The 22,018-nt window shown below is 39.0% G+C and overlaps 1 protein-coding gene across 2 annotated transcripts in view; it reads right to left on the reverse strand.

Moving 5' to 3' along the window:
* The window catches only part of WDR64 (WD repeat domain 64), a gene marked incomplete at both ends in the record, with an annotated part of 114,519 nt that overhangs the window by 60,136 nt on the left and 32,365 nt on the right, over positions 1–22,018 (reverse strand). For both annotated transcript variants that reach the window (XM_080932205.1, XM_080932204.1), the window contains 2 exons: positions 4,532–4,611; positions 19,644–19,778. In XM_080932205.1, coding sequence (XP_080788331.1) covers positions 4,532–4,611; positions 19,644–19,778 — 215 coding nt within the window. The remainder of the gene's footprint in view (positions 1–4,531; positions 4,612–19,643; positions 19,779–22,018) is intronic.

The following is a 22,018-nucleotide window of genomic DNA, read 5'->3' on the forward strand; positions in this document are numbered from 1 at the left end:
TACTGAGAATTTGCAATTTCTGCTAATAGAGTCTGTATGAAGTATGACAGTTCAAAAGATTGTGCATGGTGAAAAGTAGCGACCACTCACTGATCCAACTACAATGCATTGGATTATTTTCCCAACAGCCTTTTGACTGTATCCCTTAACCACCTCCAGAGCAGACCTACTGCATGTGGATACTATCTGAGTCCCCCATACGAGGTGTGTGTATGTGTGCGTGTGCGTGTGTGTGTGTGTGTGTGTGAGTGTGTGTGGTGCCACCAAAATGAGCAGAACAAATGAGCACATGATATGGCGGTGCTTCAGTTATATTTTGCATTATCATCCTTATCCGTTGATTCAGACCTTGTACTAGAGCTGTCTAGACTTGTCTTATTTCTGTTATTAGATTTTGAATTTGTGAGGGTCAACACAATCTGATGCTCCTAACACAGTCTGATGGTCCAGAGCTCTTCACCATTAACAGTTGCATAAATATAACATGAAAAAAATGTACACAGTGCTTCTGAGGTATCAGAGGTAGGAGACCGGGCTTTTTATGTTCAGAACATTTAAGAATGAGGTGCTTAATTCTTGAAATGATAAATGAAAACGATATTGACTTTTTAAAACATGTGATGGTCAGCAAATAATGCTTAGAAACTTAATTTTTACTTACTTTTGTTGGGTTTTTGTAATTACCCAGTCTTGGTGGGCATTTGTTTGTCTTGCATGTTGGTTGTTTGTTTTCTGAAGGGCTCCTGTTTTTACCAAGCTCATCAAGGGTCCTACCACACTTACATAGGCAGCTGTGCTGAGCGGAACAGCACTTGTACATTCGTAGTCAGTAGCAGCATTTGCACATGGCTGAGTCACTAATCAACAAGAGTATTGTCCCAGTGAAGGGGTGTTCATGTTTTCTACCAATAGAACCTCATTTGTGGGAATTCAGTAAATTGTGCATGCTGGAAAGTACTAGGTGCTTGTTGGTCATGCTGCTCGACATTTGATTGCCTTCACAGGAGCTCAAAAACCCCATAATTTATAGTATTTCTAAGCTGAAGGTGAGGATTTCGTACTATGGTTCACACTGAGGTTAATGACACCAGTGCCCTTATCTACACTCAGTAAAGCCATCCCCAGAACTTTTCACAAAACAGGAAATTGAATTTTTGGAATTGATTGCAAAACTAAGCTTACAAAGCATTCTAAAACTTACATCCATGAAATTTTGCTTTCTTTTGTGTGTGAGCATGGAATGGTAGTTAAGATGGATGTGTCCTTCATGCTTAGAATCCTGCAGCTGGCTACTTGAATACTGCTTAGTCAAAGGGTTGGTTTTGCACAGGATGCTAGGCAAATATTTTTATCTAGTTGCAGACAAGCCCTAACGAGGCAGACTCTACTGCAGTTTGATTTTTAGACATTGCAATAGTTCGGTTCTGGAATCTTCCCCTTGAACCCTGTTTGCACTGCTGTTGAGAATTATCGAAAGCTTTGGGAGGTGGAGCTGAATGGGGATGAGGTCATTAAAGTAAGGGAAACTGGGAATATGGCCCCTTCCTGTCTCTTTCTATTTGCTAGATGATATAAGGTTAAAGAGGTCACTTCTGCCATGTTTTCTGGCCTTGATGGTCTGCCTTTCCATAGGTCCATAGTAACAGGGTCAAATCACAAAAGACTAAAGCTTCTGGAAGTGTAAGTTGAAAGAAACCTTCCCTCCTTTTAAATCGGTTGCTTCAGAAAATCTATCACATCAGTGAATGATGGTGATGAGCATGGTGTGCTCAGTACTTCATCTACCAGATCACCCCGAGAACCGCTGGAGCCCCCTCCACCTCCTCCTGGCTTGTAGTCTATGAGTGGCATTGTACCCATTTCTAACAAGAAAAGATAAGGGATGACGGTTTTCAACTCAGGAAGAGGGTACAGAGGTCAAGAAATCAGGATGCGATTTTCTTTCTATGGGAAGTGACAAGCTCTAGCACTTGTTCCCGTGTTATAATGTGGGTTTTGGTAGAGTCTCCTTTAATAGTCAGTGTAATGAGATGATGAGAGATTTGGATGCTCATGGGTTGGATTACCACTAAGTGCTAGGAAACATGCTTCAGGTCCACACACTGGTCTGCAGATATCCCCCCAGCATGCTTTCCTTTCTTTTCTTCGTGCCTTTGAAGTGTTACAATATTGTGGTCGTGGTGGCCTTGTTCTATTAAAAAAAAAAGCTTTGTTCTATTTGAAGCTGTGACTTTCTATAGACTATCCAGTAATATGAGTAACAATTTTTAAAAATAGTATTTGAAACATAAGTTAATTCCAAAAAAGTATTTTGAGATGTTGAAAGTAGAATATAAATTTAAATATGAAGTATAGAGTGTACTTGGAAACATGAGTTTCACATTCTCAGATATTACTTCACCCTGGAATATGCATGTCTTAGTTAGGGGTTCTATTGCCATGAAGGGACACATGACCATGGCAAACCTTATAAAGGAAAATGTTTAACTGGGACTCATTTACAGTTCGGAGATTTAGGATATATTGTTACCATGGCCAGGAAGCATGGCAGCATACAGGCAGGCATGGGGCTGGAGGAAGTGAGAGTTCTACATCTGGATTAACAAGCAGCAAGAATGGATCGAGAGTGGCACTGGGCCTGGCTTGGACATCTGAAACCTCAAAGCCTCACCCCCAGTGATACACTTCACCACCAAGAGTAGAGCTGCTTATACCTAGTAATGCAGGTGCCTCAGGAGTTTTATCTCAATAGATCACTACCAAAGTGATTTTGCTTATACACTGTAAGTGGATTGGACTGACATTTAATTTTACATACACTTCATTTAATTGTTTTGAGTGTGTATATGGAGGGGGCACATGCATCACAGTGCACATGTATGTGGAGGTCTGGGGAAAACTTGTGAGAGTCAATTCTCTCCTGCCATGTGGGTCCTGGGGTTGAACTCAAGTGGTCAGGCTTGGCTCAGACCACCCCTATTCATCTCATTGTCATCTCATTGATCCCCAAAACTAACATTTATTGAAAATCTATTAGTTCTAGGCATCCATTCACTGTCTTAATTCTAAACACTACCATATGAAACATATACTTTTCTTATACTTATTCTATAAGCAAGTAGTATCACCAACTCCACTCAAGATGAGAGTGAAGCTGTAAAGGGATAAGTAGTCTGCCCACTTCAATCCCAGTAGTGGATTTACACCCAGCCTGACTCCACAGCCCAGACTGATACATCACAGTAGAGCCGAGCAGAAGTCTGAGCCCAAAGGTTAGTACTATCTCTACCTTCCTATGTTCCCATCCCTCCCCTTGCTCTTGACAAAGGGCCATTCTCATCTTCTGCCTTACTATCTCTTGAAGGTTGGTATTCTTCAAGGTTCTCTTCTTGACCTCTACTCTCTACTGGTCTACTGTCTACTGTCTCTGTCAACTGGCCCTTGACTTTTCTGATAATAGCCAGGACCTCCTTTCAAATTGGGAAGCTCATGATCTCACATAAAAACAAAACAAAACAACCAGCAAGTATCCTATAAAACTTAAAGTCATAGAGCAAACTGTAAAAGACAACAGTAAAGCAGGGGAAATTTTGCTTTACATATTCTTGAGCTAAGGGAAGTATTTTTCTTTTATTTTTGAGATTATAATAAAATTATATTATTTCTCCCTTCACTTTCTTCCCTCTAACCCCCCATATACCTCTCTTTGCTCTCTTCCAAATTCATGTGTTTTTCATTAATTTGTGTTACATGTATATATATTATGTAAATGTAACTTGCTTAGTCTGAATGTTATTTATATGTATATTTTGGGAACTGAACATTTGCTATTGAACAACCAGTTGGTGTGTTGTTCACCGAAGAAGACTATTTCCTCCACTCTCAGCATTCCCTAGACACCTGTAGTTCTTTCTATAGGACTGGACCTTGTGGCCTTTCATCCTGTCCACTTTGGCATGTCTCTGATTGTCCTGGTTCAGTTCATATATAGGCAGTCAGGTTGGTGAGACCATGGTTGCAGCTTCTGAAAACCTGAGCGATACATCTCACAGCAAACTCCCTAATCCTCTGGCTCTGACAACCCTTCTAGCCCTTCTTCCTGAAGGTTCCCTGAGCTAAGGTGTGGGAGTATTTTTGTAGATATATTCATTGGGACTGGGGTCCACAAGTCTGCTTTTTGACTGGTTATATAGTTTTTCTGCAATGAACTCCACATTTTGCAAAGAGAAGTTTTTTTGATAAGGGGTAAGGACTTCTCTTATCTGAGGGTTTAAGAACAAATGTTTAGAATGTAGTTGAGAAACTATGTTGGTTTAGAAAATTCATGGTTGTAGCTTCTCCTCCAAAGTCCATGACTTCTCTAGCCCTGAAGTAAGGCTTTGTTAAAGTATGATGTCATATCCAATAGCTGCAGTGACTAGAACAGACAACACTTAAATTATTCTAGAAAGTTATTTTTGGCCATTAAACACAAAGAGAGCCCTTTGGGAGGAAAACTCAGAATAATCTATGATGTGAGCTTTCCTCTTACCTCCAGTGACAATCACGTTTGCTTTACCACAGTAGCAGAAACTGTTGGCTCCTCTTGGCATGGCAAATTCTCTGACAGGCCTGGGAGACAAAATTAGATGTAAAACATTAATTGAAACTTAAAAATAGATTCTTTTTAATGGGCTCATTTCTAAATTGCTTATAAGTCTATTTGTCCATAATAACTCATGGAGGCACAGAATCTCTTAACTTCCTGTTTTAGTTTGGATATTTCCCAACGACCCATGGGCTAAAGAACCTGTTACTGTGCATTGGGAGTTATTATAGCCTCTAACATGTGGACCTATTACCCAGGGATCGGTATACCTAACTACTTTCTTGTTTCACTTCATGACTGCTGCAAGGTGATGAACAGTTGACTCCACCATATGCCTTCCTCCCCCATCACCCGTGCCACCATGACATAGTAGAGCAAGTCCAAAAGTAACAGCAAGGGCCAAATCAGCAAGAACTGAAACTTTCAAAATGGGAGCCATAGTGACCCATTTTCCTTTTATTATTGATGGATCTGAGGTACCTGTAACAGCGGTGGAAAACAGACTAGATATTTTTAAAACATTCTTAGTTTGTCAGTGTTACAAATGCTTCTGGCATACTGGATTCCACCCTTGGGCCATTATTTTCTGATCCTTGCTTCAGATATGGGAACATGAAGCTGGAATCAGTACAGGATAATGATTGTTTTCAAATTCTCTTTTCAAAATGCCTTTTAGTACTTTTGATCTTAGGTTAACCAGAAAAAGGGACGAAAGTCTATTAAGCACTTAAAGTTAAAGCATCAAAGCAAACAATTACAACAGTTGATTTAAATGATTTTATGTAAATAAAAGTCTTCATTGCCTTCCACAGATGGGAAAAACTGAGGCTAAGTTGAACCTATAGTCATAGAATAAGTGCTGGGACAAAAAGTGGTATTGTTCCTTCCCATAGCAAACGTATGGAATAACACTGTCTTCTTTGTACTATAAAGATTTTATTTATTTATTTTATGTATATGAGTACACCGTAGCTTTCTTCAGACACACCAAAAGCGGGCATCAGATCCCATTACTGATGGTTGTGAGCCGCCATGTGGTTGCTAGGAATTGAACTCAGGACCTCTGAAAGAGCAGTCAGTGCTCTTAACCTCTGAGCCATCTCTCCAGTGCTCCCTTTTTGGACTATAATGTTCTCCTTCTGAACTGGGCAACTAGGAAAAAGTAATGTTGAGCATTTGCTTGTTCACCAGTCGGAAACTGCTAAGTTGTAAGAGGGTTAGAGATTCGGTGTATATGCACCAACAGGACCCTATGTTATGTGGTAAATAACTGCACACATTCCTCATTTTCCTGGTACATAGTTCTATTCTAATTCTGAAAAGTCTATACAAAATAATAACCAGTATATCAATCACCTCTGATATTAAAGTTCTTTGAGAATTCCTTTTTCTGCCTTTTTGGGAGATATGCTGATTTCTGTTTTAACAGCTGACCATGTATGTATATATAATATGACCATGTTATATATGATTGTATAAATACTGTTTCATCAGAAGACTCACTCTAGGAAATTGCAGAAATAGGAACATGTTGCATTGGGAATAGAGGAACCCAACCATGCTCTTGTGATGGCTCTCCGGTGGCCATGGCAGTCCAGGAAAACATGGCCACAAGTATCACTTGAGAAATATCTTCAACTTTTAGATTTAGAAAGAATGGCCAGAGAGAGAGAGAGAGAGAGAGAGAGAGAGAGAGAGAGAGAGAGAGAGAGAGAGAGAGAGAGAGAGAGAGAGAGAGAGAGAGAGAGAGAGAGAGAGAGAGAGAGAGAGAGAGAGAGAGAGAGAGAGAGAGAGAGAGAGAAGGGCACAGCTAAGAGGTTCCTGGAACATCTGATAGATCAAGGAGCCCTGTTTGCTGAGGTTGTCTGAATATTTTTATCTCCTTGCTTCCTGAGTCTAGCTGTAATCAGCAGAGATGTAATTACCACCTACAAAATTCCAAGAGACATGTTAAATATTAGGAAGTCCAGGATTCTTCTGAAAGACAGAATTCTGACTCTTATGAAATAGATGCTCTTTGCAGCAAACACCACAGTGCACCAGTTGGTTGGAACATTAAACCTGGCAGATAATCTGCCTGTGGTTTTTAAGGACCAGGTCTGTGGGACATTATGCAGCATAGGAATGAAAGCTTTCTACCACAGATTTGTGTGTGTGTGTGTGTGTGTGTGTGTGTGTGTGTGTGTGTGTGTGTGTAGATAGAAAGCGGGGATAACAAAAAGTAAAATATGAGTGTGAAAATATTACTAGGCCAACTCTTCATATTGTTACCACATACTACTGTGCCACACACAAAACTCTACTAATTTTCTGCCTAGAATTGTAAAGCTACCCAGTCACATTTTCCCTTACAAAATGTCAGCATCTGGTCCAAGATAAAAGACCCCCCATTTGTGGATCTTTGCAATAGTCCATCCTCTATTCCTGAAGATCTGTTGATGAACAATCTCCTAAGAGCAGCCTCTCTTGAACACCCTACTAAAACACTGAAAACTACTTCAATTCCATCCCTTTGTTTCTATTGTTAGCTTATTCTCTGTCTTTCCCACCAGAACACAAGACCCTGACAGAATGGGTCTTTTCTAATCATTAATTTTATTTTTGAGATTATAATTATATCATTTCTCCTTTCCCCCTTTTCTTCCTCCAAATCTTCCTCTATAGTTTTCCTTGATTTCTTTCAAATATGTGGTCTCTTTTTACATTAATTGTTGCTACATACACACACATATGTATACATATATACATATACATATACATATACATATACATATACATACACATACACATATACATATACATATACATACACATACACATACACATACACATATACATATACATATACATACACATACACATACACATACACATACACATACACATACACATACACATACACATATACATATACATATATATTTCTAAATATAAACTGTTTAGTCTGTATAATGTTATTTAAATGTATGTTTTAGGGGCTGACCATTTGGTATTTGAAAACCAATTGACATGCTTTTCCTCAGGGAAACCTATTTCTCCTGATTTCAGCATTTCTTAACTGCTTCTAGTTCTTTGTGTCGAGCCTCATGGTCTTTCTCCCATCACCTCTGACATATCTATCACTGTTGTCCTTGTTCAGCTCATGGTAGGCAGCCATGGTGGTGGGATTCTGTGGGTTCTGACATTCCTAGGAGACACAATTTCACAGCAAAATTTTTGATTCTCCACCTTTTTATCCCTCTTCCTCTTCTTCAATATCCCCTGAGCCTCAGGTGTGTTTATTGGGATATATCTACTGAGATTGGGGTCCACATCTCTGTTTGCTTGAACAAAATTGTCCTTGATGCAGGGCAAGGACTACACTTACCTTATAGCCATAGAACTTGTCCTTATAGCCATGAGGACAAACATTATAAGTTGTACTAGCTTAGTAAAGTGGTAGTTTTAGGTTCTTCTCCAAGATCCATGACTTTCTAGCCCTGGGTATTTGGCTAGGTTTCCAGTTCTAGGCATGGTTTCATTCTAGTTGAGTGGCTTGTAAGTCAAATTAAAGAGCTGTCGGTTACCTCTAGGCCTGGGTGCTACTATTGCACCCCTAGGGTTATGGTTTCATCCTGGCCATTGCTGTGATGCACAGACATCATAGCTGGGTAGGGATATCAATCACTTTCCTCCTTTGGAAGCTTTCATGCACCTTCTGGTGCTATGAAAGCTATTCCTCGGGTAGGAGTCTTTCAGGTCAGTTTTAATTCAGGGGGCAGCTGGGCCCTGTTTCTGAAGTGTATGGTGTTTACAGCAATAGAAGCCAACTTTCTACTTCTGGCATTGAGGCAATAGCAAGCCTGTTCTGATTGTTGTTGTTTTGGGTTTTTTGTTTTGTTTTGTTTTGTTTAAATGCACACCAGCACATTAGTGCTTACAACTGGACTTGGTCTATAACAGACCTACAACAAACATTAAGAGTTTATAAAATGACTGCTGGGCATAGTGGTACACACATTTAATCCTAGCACTTGGGAAACAGAGGCAGGTGGATCTCTGTGGTTTGAGTCCAGCCTGGTTTACACAGTAAGTTCTAGGACACTCAGAGCTACAGAGTGAGACAGGGTGTTCTTCTCATAGCTTTGAGTTTAAAATTCTGGTTCTAGGAGTTGGAGAGATGGCTCAAAAGTTGAGGGCACTGAGTGACTGCTCTTCCAGATGATCTGTGTTCGAATCCCAGCACCCACATGTCACCTCAGAACTGTCTGACACCTTCATACAGACATGCATGGAGGCAAAACACCAACACACATAAAATGAAATAAATAAGTTGTTTAAAAATTCCTAGCTCTAGTACAGCTTACAGGGCTTTTCCTGTCTGCTTTGCTCAGCTTTCTATTTCCCAGCCCGGCTTTGCCTGGGCTCCAGGCTAGAACTCACTCTTCTCTTTCTCACTTGCATTTACAGATGTTGTGTCTTTACAGTGTCTGTTTCTTGCTCCTATCCACTCAATTCCTTTGCCAGGCCAACTGTTACCAGTTTTCAAAGCTCAGCAAACACGGCATCTCTCTCCTCCAAGAACTCTTCCTCCATCCTGCCTAGAGGTTTGGTCAGCGTTCCTGCTCCTTACATATACACTGCAATGCTTATTGTCCTTTATGGGAACGCTTTATTTATCAGTTACTAGCACACTAGCAAGGACTTAGTCTTTTCCTCTTTAATTCATAGGACTAATAACAGCATCTTGAATATAGTCTCTCATTGCTAAATACTGAGTATTCAGCTTGTTCTGCATCTTCTTTGGGAGTCATGTATATTCAAAGTATGCAACAATCAAAAATAGAATGTTGAATATAACACTTATATTACTATTATATAAAGATATAACCTAAAACAGAATTAATGTGCAGCAAACACGAAAGGCAAGATGTGAAGGACCGCCAAGCTTCTCTTCCAGAGTCAGGGAAAGGTTAGAATAAGTCTCTGGGATAGGTGTTATCTGACCCTTAAAGAATAACAAAGTTTGTCAAAATAACTTAGAAAGGCTATCTCAGCCTCCAAACATGTACAAATTCCCAACGTGGGCTATCTAGGAAGCAGGTCAGGATTACAAGGAGCTAAGTAAAATGCTATGGAACAGGGTACAGGAAGTGGAAGGAAGGGAGTTCAGGGACAGGTCCATAAGCATGCTTTATGCAGGAGATGTCAAAATACAGAAATTACTGAGATGGGTAGATGATCTTTTCTGGAAAACATATGAAAAGAGTATTCGAAGTAGAAGGGGGGAAGGATACGAAGATAAAACAGACTCAGAAAGTGTGTTACTGTGAGGTAATATACAAAAATTGATGATTGGTGGTGGAGGTGGAGGTGGGGATCATGAAGAACAAAAAGCTATTGAAGGTACAATTATCCAACTGGGCTAATAAACAGATACTGATGTCACCTGGTGGTTCCTATATAGCCATCTGAATTCAAGGGGCTATGGAATCTTCCTGTCAAGCTAATGAACATGTACATTTAAGTCTAAGTATCAGTATGTGAAAAAAGATAAGGAACGGCAGCTCGTAGAGGCTGAGCAACTGGTGGGTGGGAGACCTGGGCTGCCGGGGAGCAGAGAGATCTCTGCGGAGTACACACGGAAAGTGCACACCCTAACTTGCCCAGCCCTGCCTTGCCCGATCCAGCAACCAGAAATAGAACATTGGAAATTCTGTTCACACCCAATGACTCTGAGGCATAAAACAGGGCTCGGCCCATCTGACATCTGGACTAGTGGAGAACCAGGGACACAAACCAGATACAAGGGAAAGGCAAGAACATATCACTGACAACAAAATGGCAAGAGGAAAGAGAAAGAGTATATCCCAAGGAAACCAAGACAATCTAGCAACACCAGGACCCAGCTCTTCCATAACAGCAAACATCGGAATTCCAAACACTCCAGAAAAAGAAGACACAGACCTGAAATCTTACCTCAAGATGCTGATAGAGATACTTAAACAAGAAAGGGAGGAAAAGCAAAAAGATTCAGAAGCTTTTAAAGAAGAAACAAGAAAAACTCTCAAAGAACTCAAAGAACTAGAGGAAAACAGAACCAAAGAAATAAAAAAATGGAAGAAGGAAATTAAAACAGAAATTGACACAATAAATAAAATGCTAAAAGAGATAACTCTAGAGTCAGAACACCAAAAAAAAAAAAAAAAAAAAAAAAAAAAGAAATCAGGAGTCACAGAAGCAAGCATTTCCAATAGATTGCAAGAGATGGAAGAGAGAATCTCGGGGGCAGAAGACAACATTGCAAACATAGACAAAACAGCCAGAGAAGATGCAAAAAACAAAAAGCTCCTAACCCAAAATGTCCAGGAAATCCAAGACACAATGAGAAGACCGAACCTAAGGATAATAGGAATAGAAGAGGGAGAAGAGTATCAACTAAGAGGCACAGTAAATATCTTCAACAAAATCATAGAAAAAAACTTCCCTACCCTCAAGAATGAGATGACCACGAGCATAAAAGAAGCCTTCAGAACTTCAAATAGGTTGGACCAGAAAAGAAATACCTCCTGACACATAATAGTAAAAACATCAAGTGCCCAAAGCAAAGAAAGAATACTAAAAGCAGTAAGGGAAAAAGGTCAGGTAACATATAAAGGCAGACCAGTCTCAGACTCACACCCGATTTCTCAACAGAGACTATGAAAGCTAGAAGAGCCTGGACAGACATCATGCACTCCTTAAGAGAGCAAAAGTGCCAGCCCAAGCTGCTATACCCAGCAAAACTATCAATCACCATCCCTGGAGAGACGAAGATATTTCAAGACAAATCAAAATTCACACAATATCTGACCACAAACCCAGCACTACAACGAATTATAGGTAGAAAACCCAATACAATGAGGGAAAATACAGCCTAGTAAAAACAAGAAAACTCCTAAACAAGAAAACTAAAAGAAGAAAAAAAACACAGACACAACTCAACCCAAAAAAGCAATAATGGCAGGAAACAGAAACAACTATTCCTTGATATCTATTAACATAAATGGACTCAACTCCCCAATAAAGAGACATAGACTATCAGACTGGATACATAAACAAAATCCAGCCTTTTGCTGCATACAGGAAACTCATCTCAGAGACAAAGACAGACACTATCTCAGAGTAAAAGGGTGGGGAAAAAACTTCCAAGCAAACAGCTCCAAGAAGCAAGCTGGAGTGGCTATTCTAATACCGAATAAAGTAAATTTCCAATTAAAAGTTATCAAAAAAGATAAGGAAGGACACTTTTTACTCATTACCGGGGAAATCTGTCAGGAGAAACTCTCAATCCTTAACATATATGCTCCAAATAAAAAATCACCCACATCCATAAAAGAAACCCTACTAAAGCTCAAAAAATACATTTCACCCCACACAATAATAGTGGGAGACTTTAATACCCCACTCTCACCAATGGACAGATCAGGGAAACAGAAACTGAACAAAGACACTGCAAAACTAGCAGAGACTTTGAACCAACTAGAATTAATAGATATATAGAGAACATACTATTTCAAAGTAAAAGAATACACCTTCTTCTAACCACCCCATGGCAACTTCTCGAAAATTGATCACATAATTGGACACAGAACGAGCCTCCATCGATATAAGAAGATTGAAATGCTCCCATGCATCCTCTCAGATCACCATGGTCTACGGCTGGTCTTTAACAACAACAAAGACAACAAAAAGCCCACATACATATGGAAACTAAACAACACTCTGTTAAAGGATAGCAGGGTCAAAAAAGAAATAAAGAAAGAAATTAAGGATTTTCTAGAATTCAACGAAAACGAAAACACAACATACCCAAACCTATGGGATGCAATGAAAGCAGTATTGAGAGGAAAACTCATAGCCCTAAGTGCTTCCAAAAAGAAACTGAAGAGAGCTCACATCAGCAACCTGACAGCACAGCTAAAAGCCCTAGAACAAAAGGAAGCAGATATACCCAAGAAGAGTAGATAGCAAGAAATAATCAAAATTAGGGCAGAAATAGACCAAATAGAAACAAAAAGAACCATTGAAAAAATCAACAAAACTAAGAGTTGGTTTTTTGAGGAAATCAACAAGATTGATAAACCCCTAGCCAGACTAACAAGAGGGCAAAAAAAGAATATCCAAATTAACAAAATCAGAAAGGAAAGCGGAGACATAACAACTGAAACTGAGGAAATTCAAGAAATCATCAGATCCTAGTACAAAAACTTATACTCCACAAAATTGGAAAATCTGGAGGGAATGGATGAATTCCTAGACAGATACAAGGTCCCAAAGTTTAACCAGGACCAAGTAAACCATCTAAATAACCCTATAACATCTAAAGAAATAGAAGAAGTCCTCAAAATCATCCCAACCAAAAAAAGCCCAGGTCCAGACGGGTTCAGTGCAGAATTTTATCAGACATGTATTGGGGATATAACACCAATACTCGCCAAACTATTTCAAAAGATTGAATCAGATGGAATATTACCCAACTCATTTTTTGAGGCTACAATAACCCTTGTACCTAAACCACACAAAGACCCTACAAGGAAAGAGAACTTCAGACCAATCTCACTTATGAACATTGATGCAAAAATACTCAACAAAATCTTTGCAAACCGAATCCAAGAACACATCAAAACAATCACTCATCATGACCATGTAGGCTTTATCCCTGGGATGCAGGGATGGTTTAACATAAGGAAATCATCAACGTATTCCACCATATAAACAAACTCAAAGAACAAAACCACATGGTCATCTCACTAGACGCTGAGAAAGCTTTTGACAAAATCCAACACCCCTTCATGTTAAAAGTCCTGGAAGGAACAGGAATCCAAGGCCCATACTTAAACATAATAAAAGCAATATACAGCAAACCAACAGCCAACATCAAACTTAATGGGGAGAAACTTGAAGCAATCCCACTAAAATCAGGGACTCGACAAGGCTGCCCACTCTCCCCCTACCTATTCAACATAGTACTGGGAGTCATGGCTGGAGCAATTAGACAGCAAAAGGAGATCAAGGGGATACAAATCGGAAAGGAAGAGATAAAAACATCACTCTTTGCCGATGACATGATAGTGTACTTGAGTGACCCCAAAAATTCCACCAGAGAACTCCTACAGCTGATAAACAAGTTCAGCAAAGTGGCTGGATACAAAATTAACTCAAACAAATCAGTAGCCTTCCTGTACTCAAAGGACAAACATGTGGAGAAAAAATTAGGGAAAAGGTACCCTTCACAATCGTCACAAAAACTATGAAATACCTTGGCGTGACTCTAACTAAGCAAGTGAAGGACCTGTATGACAAGAACTTCAAACCTCTAAAGAAAGAAATTGAGGAGGATCTCAGAAAATGGAAAGATCTCCCATGCTCATGGATTGGAAAAATCAACATCTTAAAAATGGCCATCCTACCAAAAGCAATCTACAGATTCAATGCAATCCCCATCAAAATTCCAACCCAGTTCTTCATGGAATTGGAAAGATCAATGTGCAATTTCATATGGAATAACAAAAGACCTAGAATAGCGAAATCCGTCCTCAACAAAAAAAAAAAAAAAAAAAAAAAAAACATCTGTGGGAATCACTTTCCCTGACCTTAAACTATATTACAAGGCAATTGTGTTGAAAACTGCATGGTACTGGTTCAGAAATAGGCATGTGGATCAATGGAATAGAATAGAAGATCAAGAAATGAGCACTCATGTATATGGTCACCTGAATTTTGACAAAGGAGCAGTAAACATTCAATGGAAAAAGGACAGCCTATTCAACAAATGGTGCTGGTCCAACTGGCACTCAGCATGCAAAAGAATGAAAATAGACCCTTTCTTATCTCCTTGTACAAAGCTCAAGTGTAAGTGGATCAAAGATCTCCACATTAAACCAGATACACTGAAACTATTAGATGAGAAAGTAGGGAAAACCTTAGAACACATAGGTACAGGAGAAAATTTCCTGTACAAAACACCAATGGCTCAAGCTCTAAGGTCAAAGATTCACAAATGGGACTTAATGAGATTGCAAAGTTTCTGTAAGGCTAAGAACATCATCAAAAAAACAAAACGGCAACCAACAGAATGGGAAAAGATTTTTACCAACACCACATCAGATAGAGGCCTAATATCCAAGGTGTACAAGGAACTCAAAAAGCTAGACACCAGAGAATCAAATAACCCTATTAAAAATGGGGTACAGAGCTAAACAAAACGTTTTCAGTTGAGGAACACCGAATGGCCGAGAAACATCTGAGGAAGTGCTCAACATCCTTAGCCATCAGGGAAATGCAAATCAAAACAACCCCGAGATTCCACCTGAAACCAGTCAGATTGGCCAAGATCCAAAACTCAGATGACACCAGATGCTGGTGAGGTTGCGGAGAAAGAGGAACACTTCTCCACTGTTGGTGGGGTTGCAAGCTAATACAACCACTCTGGAAATCTTTCTGGCGATACCTCAGAAAATTGGATATAGTACTACCTGAAGACCTAGCTATTCCACGTCTGGACATATACCCCAGAGACACTTTAATACACAACCAAGATATATGCACCACAATGTTCATATCGGCTCTATTTATAATAGCCTGAAGCTGGAAAGAACCCAGATGTCCTTCAGAAGATGAATGGATACAAAAATTGTGGTACATATTCACAATGGAATACTACTCAGCCACCAGAAACAATGACTTAACCAAATTCTTAAGAAAATGGCTGCATCTAGAGAATATCATCCTGAGTGAGATAACCCAGTCATAAAAGAACAGACATAATATGCAGTCACTGATAGTGGGATGCTAACCCCAGAGGCTTGCCCTCCCCCAGAAACAACTCACAGACTGTATGAAGTCCAAGAAATAAAGAAAACAAAACAAAACAAAAAAATATTTACAAAACAAGAAAACTTTAACTATTTGCATGTTACATTTTGTTTTACATGTACTTTAGCTCATTGTAACTATTTAGTTTTCAAGGCATAAAATCAAACCTTGAAAAAAATCAAGTACTGACTAAAAAATATATTCATATAGTTTCATGTAAAAATTATGTTAAAATTTGAAAAAAACGTACTGACAAAAATGTATAATTTTAAGCAAAAAATGTTTAAAATCTGTACATTTATCTTTGTTTTGTAAAATAAAGTTGTTTAAAAAAATAAAAAAATAGAAAAAAAAGAAAAAGAAAAAAAGATGTCTATTATTATCCTTAAGAAACATTAAGTCAGTGAAAAGGAAAGTTTTTGGTAATAAAACTCTCAAAATGCCATTGCCCGGGGCAAACACAACATGAAGGCTCACATTAGTAAAGACTGAATAGCAAGATTCAGACAAACTCCTGGACTTTTAGAATCCAGAAAAACAAATTCTTCACAAGTAAGATGAGTAATGCTCACTGCCTGGGGCTTAACGATTCTTCACGAGCAGGCTTGGCACCACCTAGAGGGCTGTGGTTGGAAGTAGACACATCAAGTGCAGGCAGTTAATGGAGGTAGACACATCAAGTGCAGGCAGTGAATGAAGAGTTCTCTTTCCAAAATGGCTTAGAAGAGACGAAAAGGTGTTGTACAAACACAAGGAGGAGCCTGTAGGCCAAGAAAGGTTACTCAGAGCTAGACGTGGTAGCTTATGTCTGTCATACTAGCCTTTGGGAAGTGGAGGCAGGACTGGGAATTTAAGGCCTGTCTCTTCCATGTAGGAAGTTCCAGGTCAGTCTGTTGTTCAAGATCACTCAGAACAAGTCAACTCCAATCCAGAGATGTAGTCAATATAGGATGAAAGTACAGAGTGAAAGAATCGCAGGACCTTAGAGAAAACAGGAAGGACTGAGCAAAGGACTTCAGTGAAGAATAAGACAACTCACCCTCTGCAAAAATAGAAAGAAAAGTGAAGTAAGGGTGACTATGGACAATCTTGAAGGTTGTGTGTCAGAAAATCTCCTTTGAGGCCCTAGATTTGTCTATCAGACAGAAGGATAGAACATCCTGTAGCGAGCAGAGGGAGGGGATGCTTGGAAGAGTCACTGAGGAGGATGATAGAGGGAGACCTGGGCTCTGCTAAGCTAAAGGGATGAGATTTGGCTAGGTGATGTGGTGGGTAGTCCGGGTACCCATACAATGATGAACTATGAGCTCAGGTGCCCAGTGTATTGCCCAGTGAGGAAAGACAATGAAGGAGATGAGTGAAAGATGAGATAACAAAACAAGAGGGCTAAGAAAGGTCGCTTAGTGAATATAGTGAAACTCTGTCTTCAACAACAAGGTTCAGATGTCTGAGATACTGATGCTGGGATTCCTGAAGAGATGAGGTCTAAGTGGAAGGTAAAAACCTGCAATGCTGTTGCAGCTAAGAGTGCTGGTTGGTTTTAAATGCCAACTTTCCACAACATAGCATTAATCGAAGAGTTATTTCTTTTTTCTCTTACCACCAGTAGCCAGGATTCCAGGACCTAATTCCCATAGGTCAAGGCAGATATCTTTCACAGTGCACAGCCATGGTTGTTCTCCAAGGCTGTATGACCATGTTATGAATTGCCAACGGAGGAATATATCAAGTTGGGTATTCAGTGTGGCAATTTCTTAATTAGTTTGTGTTTCAGAAGTGTATTTTCACAAAACACCAGCATTATTTATGTTACAGAAACTAAATAAAACTTTCTAATTAATTGCATCATCTAAATGACATTTGTGGAACTTGATACAGTATCAGGGGATGAAATTATTTTTAATGTGCTGTGAAGCTTTTTGATTCATTTCTCAATGGGATATTATTATAGACCAAAATAAACATTTTCAGCTTCTAAGTAATGAGTACAAAATGTGGATCTTTCATAAACTCTACACTATTTTTCAAAATGAATATGTAAGGTTATCAATCATCTGAGAGATATGTATTCTCTTCTATTAAATTTCTAATTCTTATACCTTTACTTAAGCTTAGCTTAGAGTTTAAAGAAACTCTTCCTTCGCATGTTAGATTGTCTTTGTTTGCTTATGTTTTGGTTTTTTGATTTGCCTTTTCTACCTGTTATATGTATGTTAGTTTTATTTCTTTATCATTATTAATATATAATATTATATGTAAGATATGTAGTATATAATTATAATACATTATAATAGAATATATAATGCTATATATTTTATATATTAGGAATATGCTTCTTATAAACAATAAGTTTATTTTGTTTGTTGCTGTTGTTTCCGTCAGGTAGCTGCAGTGTTTACCATTAACACGTGAAGTGGTTGTGGACCTTAGATTTGTATCTACCCTGTTCACTATTGTTTACCACTCATTGCCCTTGTAGTTTTCTTCTGACCTTTGTCTCTTGTTCCTTTTCTACTTTTTGGTTTATTTTAACTGACCATCTTGTATGTTTGTATTTTTTATGTTTTCGACGCTTGTTTGTTCAGTTTAGTTTCTGTACCTACGCATGTTTGCTTTCTTGTGACTGGCTCATTTCACACCATTAAGGCTCATGACGATTGTGTTGTTTCTTAGAATATTAACTATTTCCTTCTATTCCCATCTCTCTTCTCCTCCTTCTTAAGGTTGCACTGGAGTGTGTGGCACACACAGTACACAAATTCACATTAGCACAAATAATTTATAATACGTAATACTAATTTTTTGTAATCCCTCATTAATTGCCTTCATTGTTCTTTGACTTATGTACAAGTGTGTATGTAGACACACATGCTTAAAAATTTGTTGATATTGTAACAGATGCTAATCAATTAGCCTTACCCACAAGTCCATCTGATGGGACATTTTCTCAACTGAAGATTCCCTCTTCCCAAGTGATTCTGACTTGTTTCAAGTTGACATGAAACTAGCTACCATTAAACTTACTCAAAAATATTTTAAAATGCACTATTATGGAGGTGTATCATAAGTTATATATCTATAAAACGTATATGATATATTCGCCTAGTAACAGGCCTTCTGTCTGTCTGTCTGTCTGCCTATCAGGGAGTCCGTCTAACTCCCAGTCTGGGGGACATTTTCTTATTAGTGATTGATATGGCAGGTGGTCCTGTGGGTGTATAAGGAAGCAGGCAAGCAAGCTATATGGAACAAACTAGTAAACAACACTTCTCTGTGGCTTCTGCATTAAGTTCCTGCCTCCGGGTTCCTGCCATGAATTCCCTGCATGATGAATTGCAAGCTGTAAGGTTACAATAAGTCCTCTCCACCTAACACATTTTTGCTCACTGTTTTATCATAGAAACCCTAACTAAGACGTGTTTCTTCACCTTAAAAATGTCCCATGTAACCATTTGATATTCCTGTACCTATCATCAGCCTTAGGCATCTAATGATCTACATTTTTGTCTCTATATATCTGTTCTTTAAGGCATTTCAAATAAATAAAATTATATCACGCACAGAATTTTTTTAATCCAGCTCATCTCCCTTAGTTTTGATGTTTGTCAGTTGTAACAATTACCGTAAAAACATTAAGAACTCAAATGCCATGACAGTTATTAGGAACTATTTAACCAGACTACAACTGAGTCAACTATTATTCAAACTCACAATTCTTCAGGAACACCAGCTGGTATGTTTGTCATAGATACAAAATGATCTACACATAGATCTACACATAGATCCTAAGCATAGTTTGTTGGCTAGATGAAGTGATTCTGAAGTGTTAACCTCATAAAATAATATTTAAAATATAGATACAGGTTTATTGAATTATTACAATATATTAAACCAGTAAACTGTCTTTGTCGTTTTTGGAATGGAGTCCAGGCTTCTACAAATACTGGTCACATTCTTCAGCTTTCAGCTCTGTCCCCAGCTCTCAGCTCTGTCCCCAGTTCTCAGCTTTGTCCCCAGATCTCAGGAAACAACAATTGAGCCAGCTGCCATGAAGAGTTCATATCATAGATTTATGTGACTGACTTAGTCCTGCCGAGCTAAGGGAACAACTAACTACTGGTGTTTTTGAAAACTAGTTTGATTATAAGGTTGTGATGGGCTTTTCATTGTAAATGACGCGAGTCCCAGAATGCTCATGTAGGCACACTGTTATACTTACAAATTGTCCTCAAGTCTCTTCAAGGATTCCAAAACTAACGAATGGACACTGTCTAAGGAGCAGGATCCAAAGCAGTTGAGAGCAGGGATGTATCTGATTTTCATAACCCAATCATTATGCAGCTTCCTTTTGACACTGGCAATGAGAAAGGGGAGGGCTGTTATGGTAGACAGAAACTTACAATGCTCATTTTTTTTTTTTCTATTCAGCATTTTACTTAGATCAAATCAGACTGTAACCCTGAACTGTGCTAAGTCCACAGGTACACTGTAGCCCTAGCCCCACACCATTTTCAGCTGGTCAACTTGTCTTAATCTAGCATACTTAAAGTAAATAAAATACCTTTATAGAACTCCTGTCAAAAACTTGAGCTACGACTTCAGCAGTAAAGTTGTGACTGGAGTTATTCAGATTTAGAGTCTCTTAGGAAATGAATCTGTAAATCCTTCTGTGAAGAGGGTTTTAACAGAGACCACCCTGAATGTGGTGACACAGTTTCATGAACTGGAACCCTGGGATAAAAGCATGAGCCTCAACACTTGTCATCCTCTTCTTCCTGGGAGCAGACATGTGACAAGCTCACAGTCCTGTCACTATGCAGGTCTCGCCATGATGGTCTCACCACAATGGGGGTCTCACTCTGCTGGGCTGTATCCCTTCTAAACTTAGTGCCAAAACAAATCTTTCTTTTCTTGAGTTAGTGTTTCAGATATTTTGTCACAATGACAAGAAAAGGAACTGATAAGAAAAGAATAATCTAGAAGCATCTGAGTGGAATATTGGGAATTTTATCCTTACTTTAATGAAAAATACTCTTAAGCATCTACATATGATTAGCATAAGATTATGTATATCACATGGTTTCTTGTAGAAGAGACACATTTGTGACTCCATGCACTAATGTTGAAAAGTATGGGGGGGCACAGTAGAGTTGCTCCCCCCATTCTAGATTTTGTTTAAGTTTTGAGCTCTTGCTATTGGCTAATTTTTGTTTGTACAATGTTCCAAAATGCCACTGTTGTCTGGTCACATCTTTCCTGACTCAAACTGAACAAATTCAGTGAATGTCAACTTCAGGAACAATTTTATGATAGTTTCAAAATCTAACTGCCCTTCTAGTCTTACAGTATTTCATTCTAACAGCTTTTAGGATCTCTTAGTGGAAGAAAATGGCTCAACACTCAATCTACACTTGAGTCTTAAAAGATTTAACTAGGCTTCCAAAAGGAGGAGTTAGAGAAAGGACTAAAGGAGCTGAAGGGATTTTCAGTCTCACAGGACGAACAATAATATCAACAAACCAAACCCACCAGAGCTGCCAGAGACTAAACCACCAACCAAAGATTACACAAGGAGGGACCCATGGCTCCAGTCACATATGTAGCAGAGGATGGTCTTTTCAGGCATCAAGGAGAGGAGAGGCCCTTGGCCTTGTGAAGGCTCAGTACCCCAGGGTAGGGGAATGCCAGGGCAGGGAGGTGGGTGGGAGTGGGTGGATGGGGGAACACTCTCATTGAGGTGGCGTGGGGTGGGCATTCCAGAGGGAAACTTGAGAAAGAGGATACCATATGAAATGTAAGTAAAAAAATATCCAATTAAAAAAAAATTAACTAGATGGCATGGTGACCATCTGTGAATGATCTCCTCAGGAAGCAGCAGGATCCCATTCATTCTACCATTCTGAGTCCTTAAATTCCTCCCACTCCCACTCTTACTTTTGACATACCTATCTAATGGCAAGAGGAATTGGCAAGGGTCCATGGACTTCTCTGACAAGTGACCCTCCTGTTAGTGGGGAAAAGACTATATATACTCTCTCAGCCTATCATGACTGAAATAAGCCCATCGTGTACAGAGAGGCACACCACCCAGGAACTACAGAACACAGCCCAGAGAGATGTAAAGGGTGGGAAATGGGGCTGTCTTCCTGACTATGTTACTCTTAGAGTTCCAGCTACAGGGCTAACCTGAATTCAAGGCAGCAATGATTATACGAAGCAAAGGTTATGAACGAATGCATAAATATTAAAATGATAATAGATGTGTATAGCCATGGAAGTACAATTGCTGATTGAAGCCATAAGAGGACATTCTGTCCTCTGAAGCTGAAATTACTAGCCTTTGTGAGATGCCAACATAGGTACTCTGGTTTTCTACAAGAAGAGCACACGCTCCTACATGCTGAGCCATCTCCTCAGCCCAGGAAAATTTTTTTCTTAAATTTAATTAAACTTTGAGAGTTGTATGATTTTTTTTTAAACTGAACTTTGAGATCTATTAAAGAGTATCAACTCCTTGTATCTCATATTTGTAACGAATATTTATTGCAGAATATTTCACTTTTTAAATGTATTCTTTTGAGATTTAAGAAGCTA

Source organism: Micromys minutus, assembly GCF_963924665.1.
Source record: "Micromys minutus genome assembly, chromosome: 1".
Taxonomy (NCBI): Eukaryota; Metazoa; Chordata; class Mammalia; order Rodentia; family Muridae; genus Micromys; species Micromys minutus.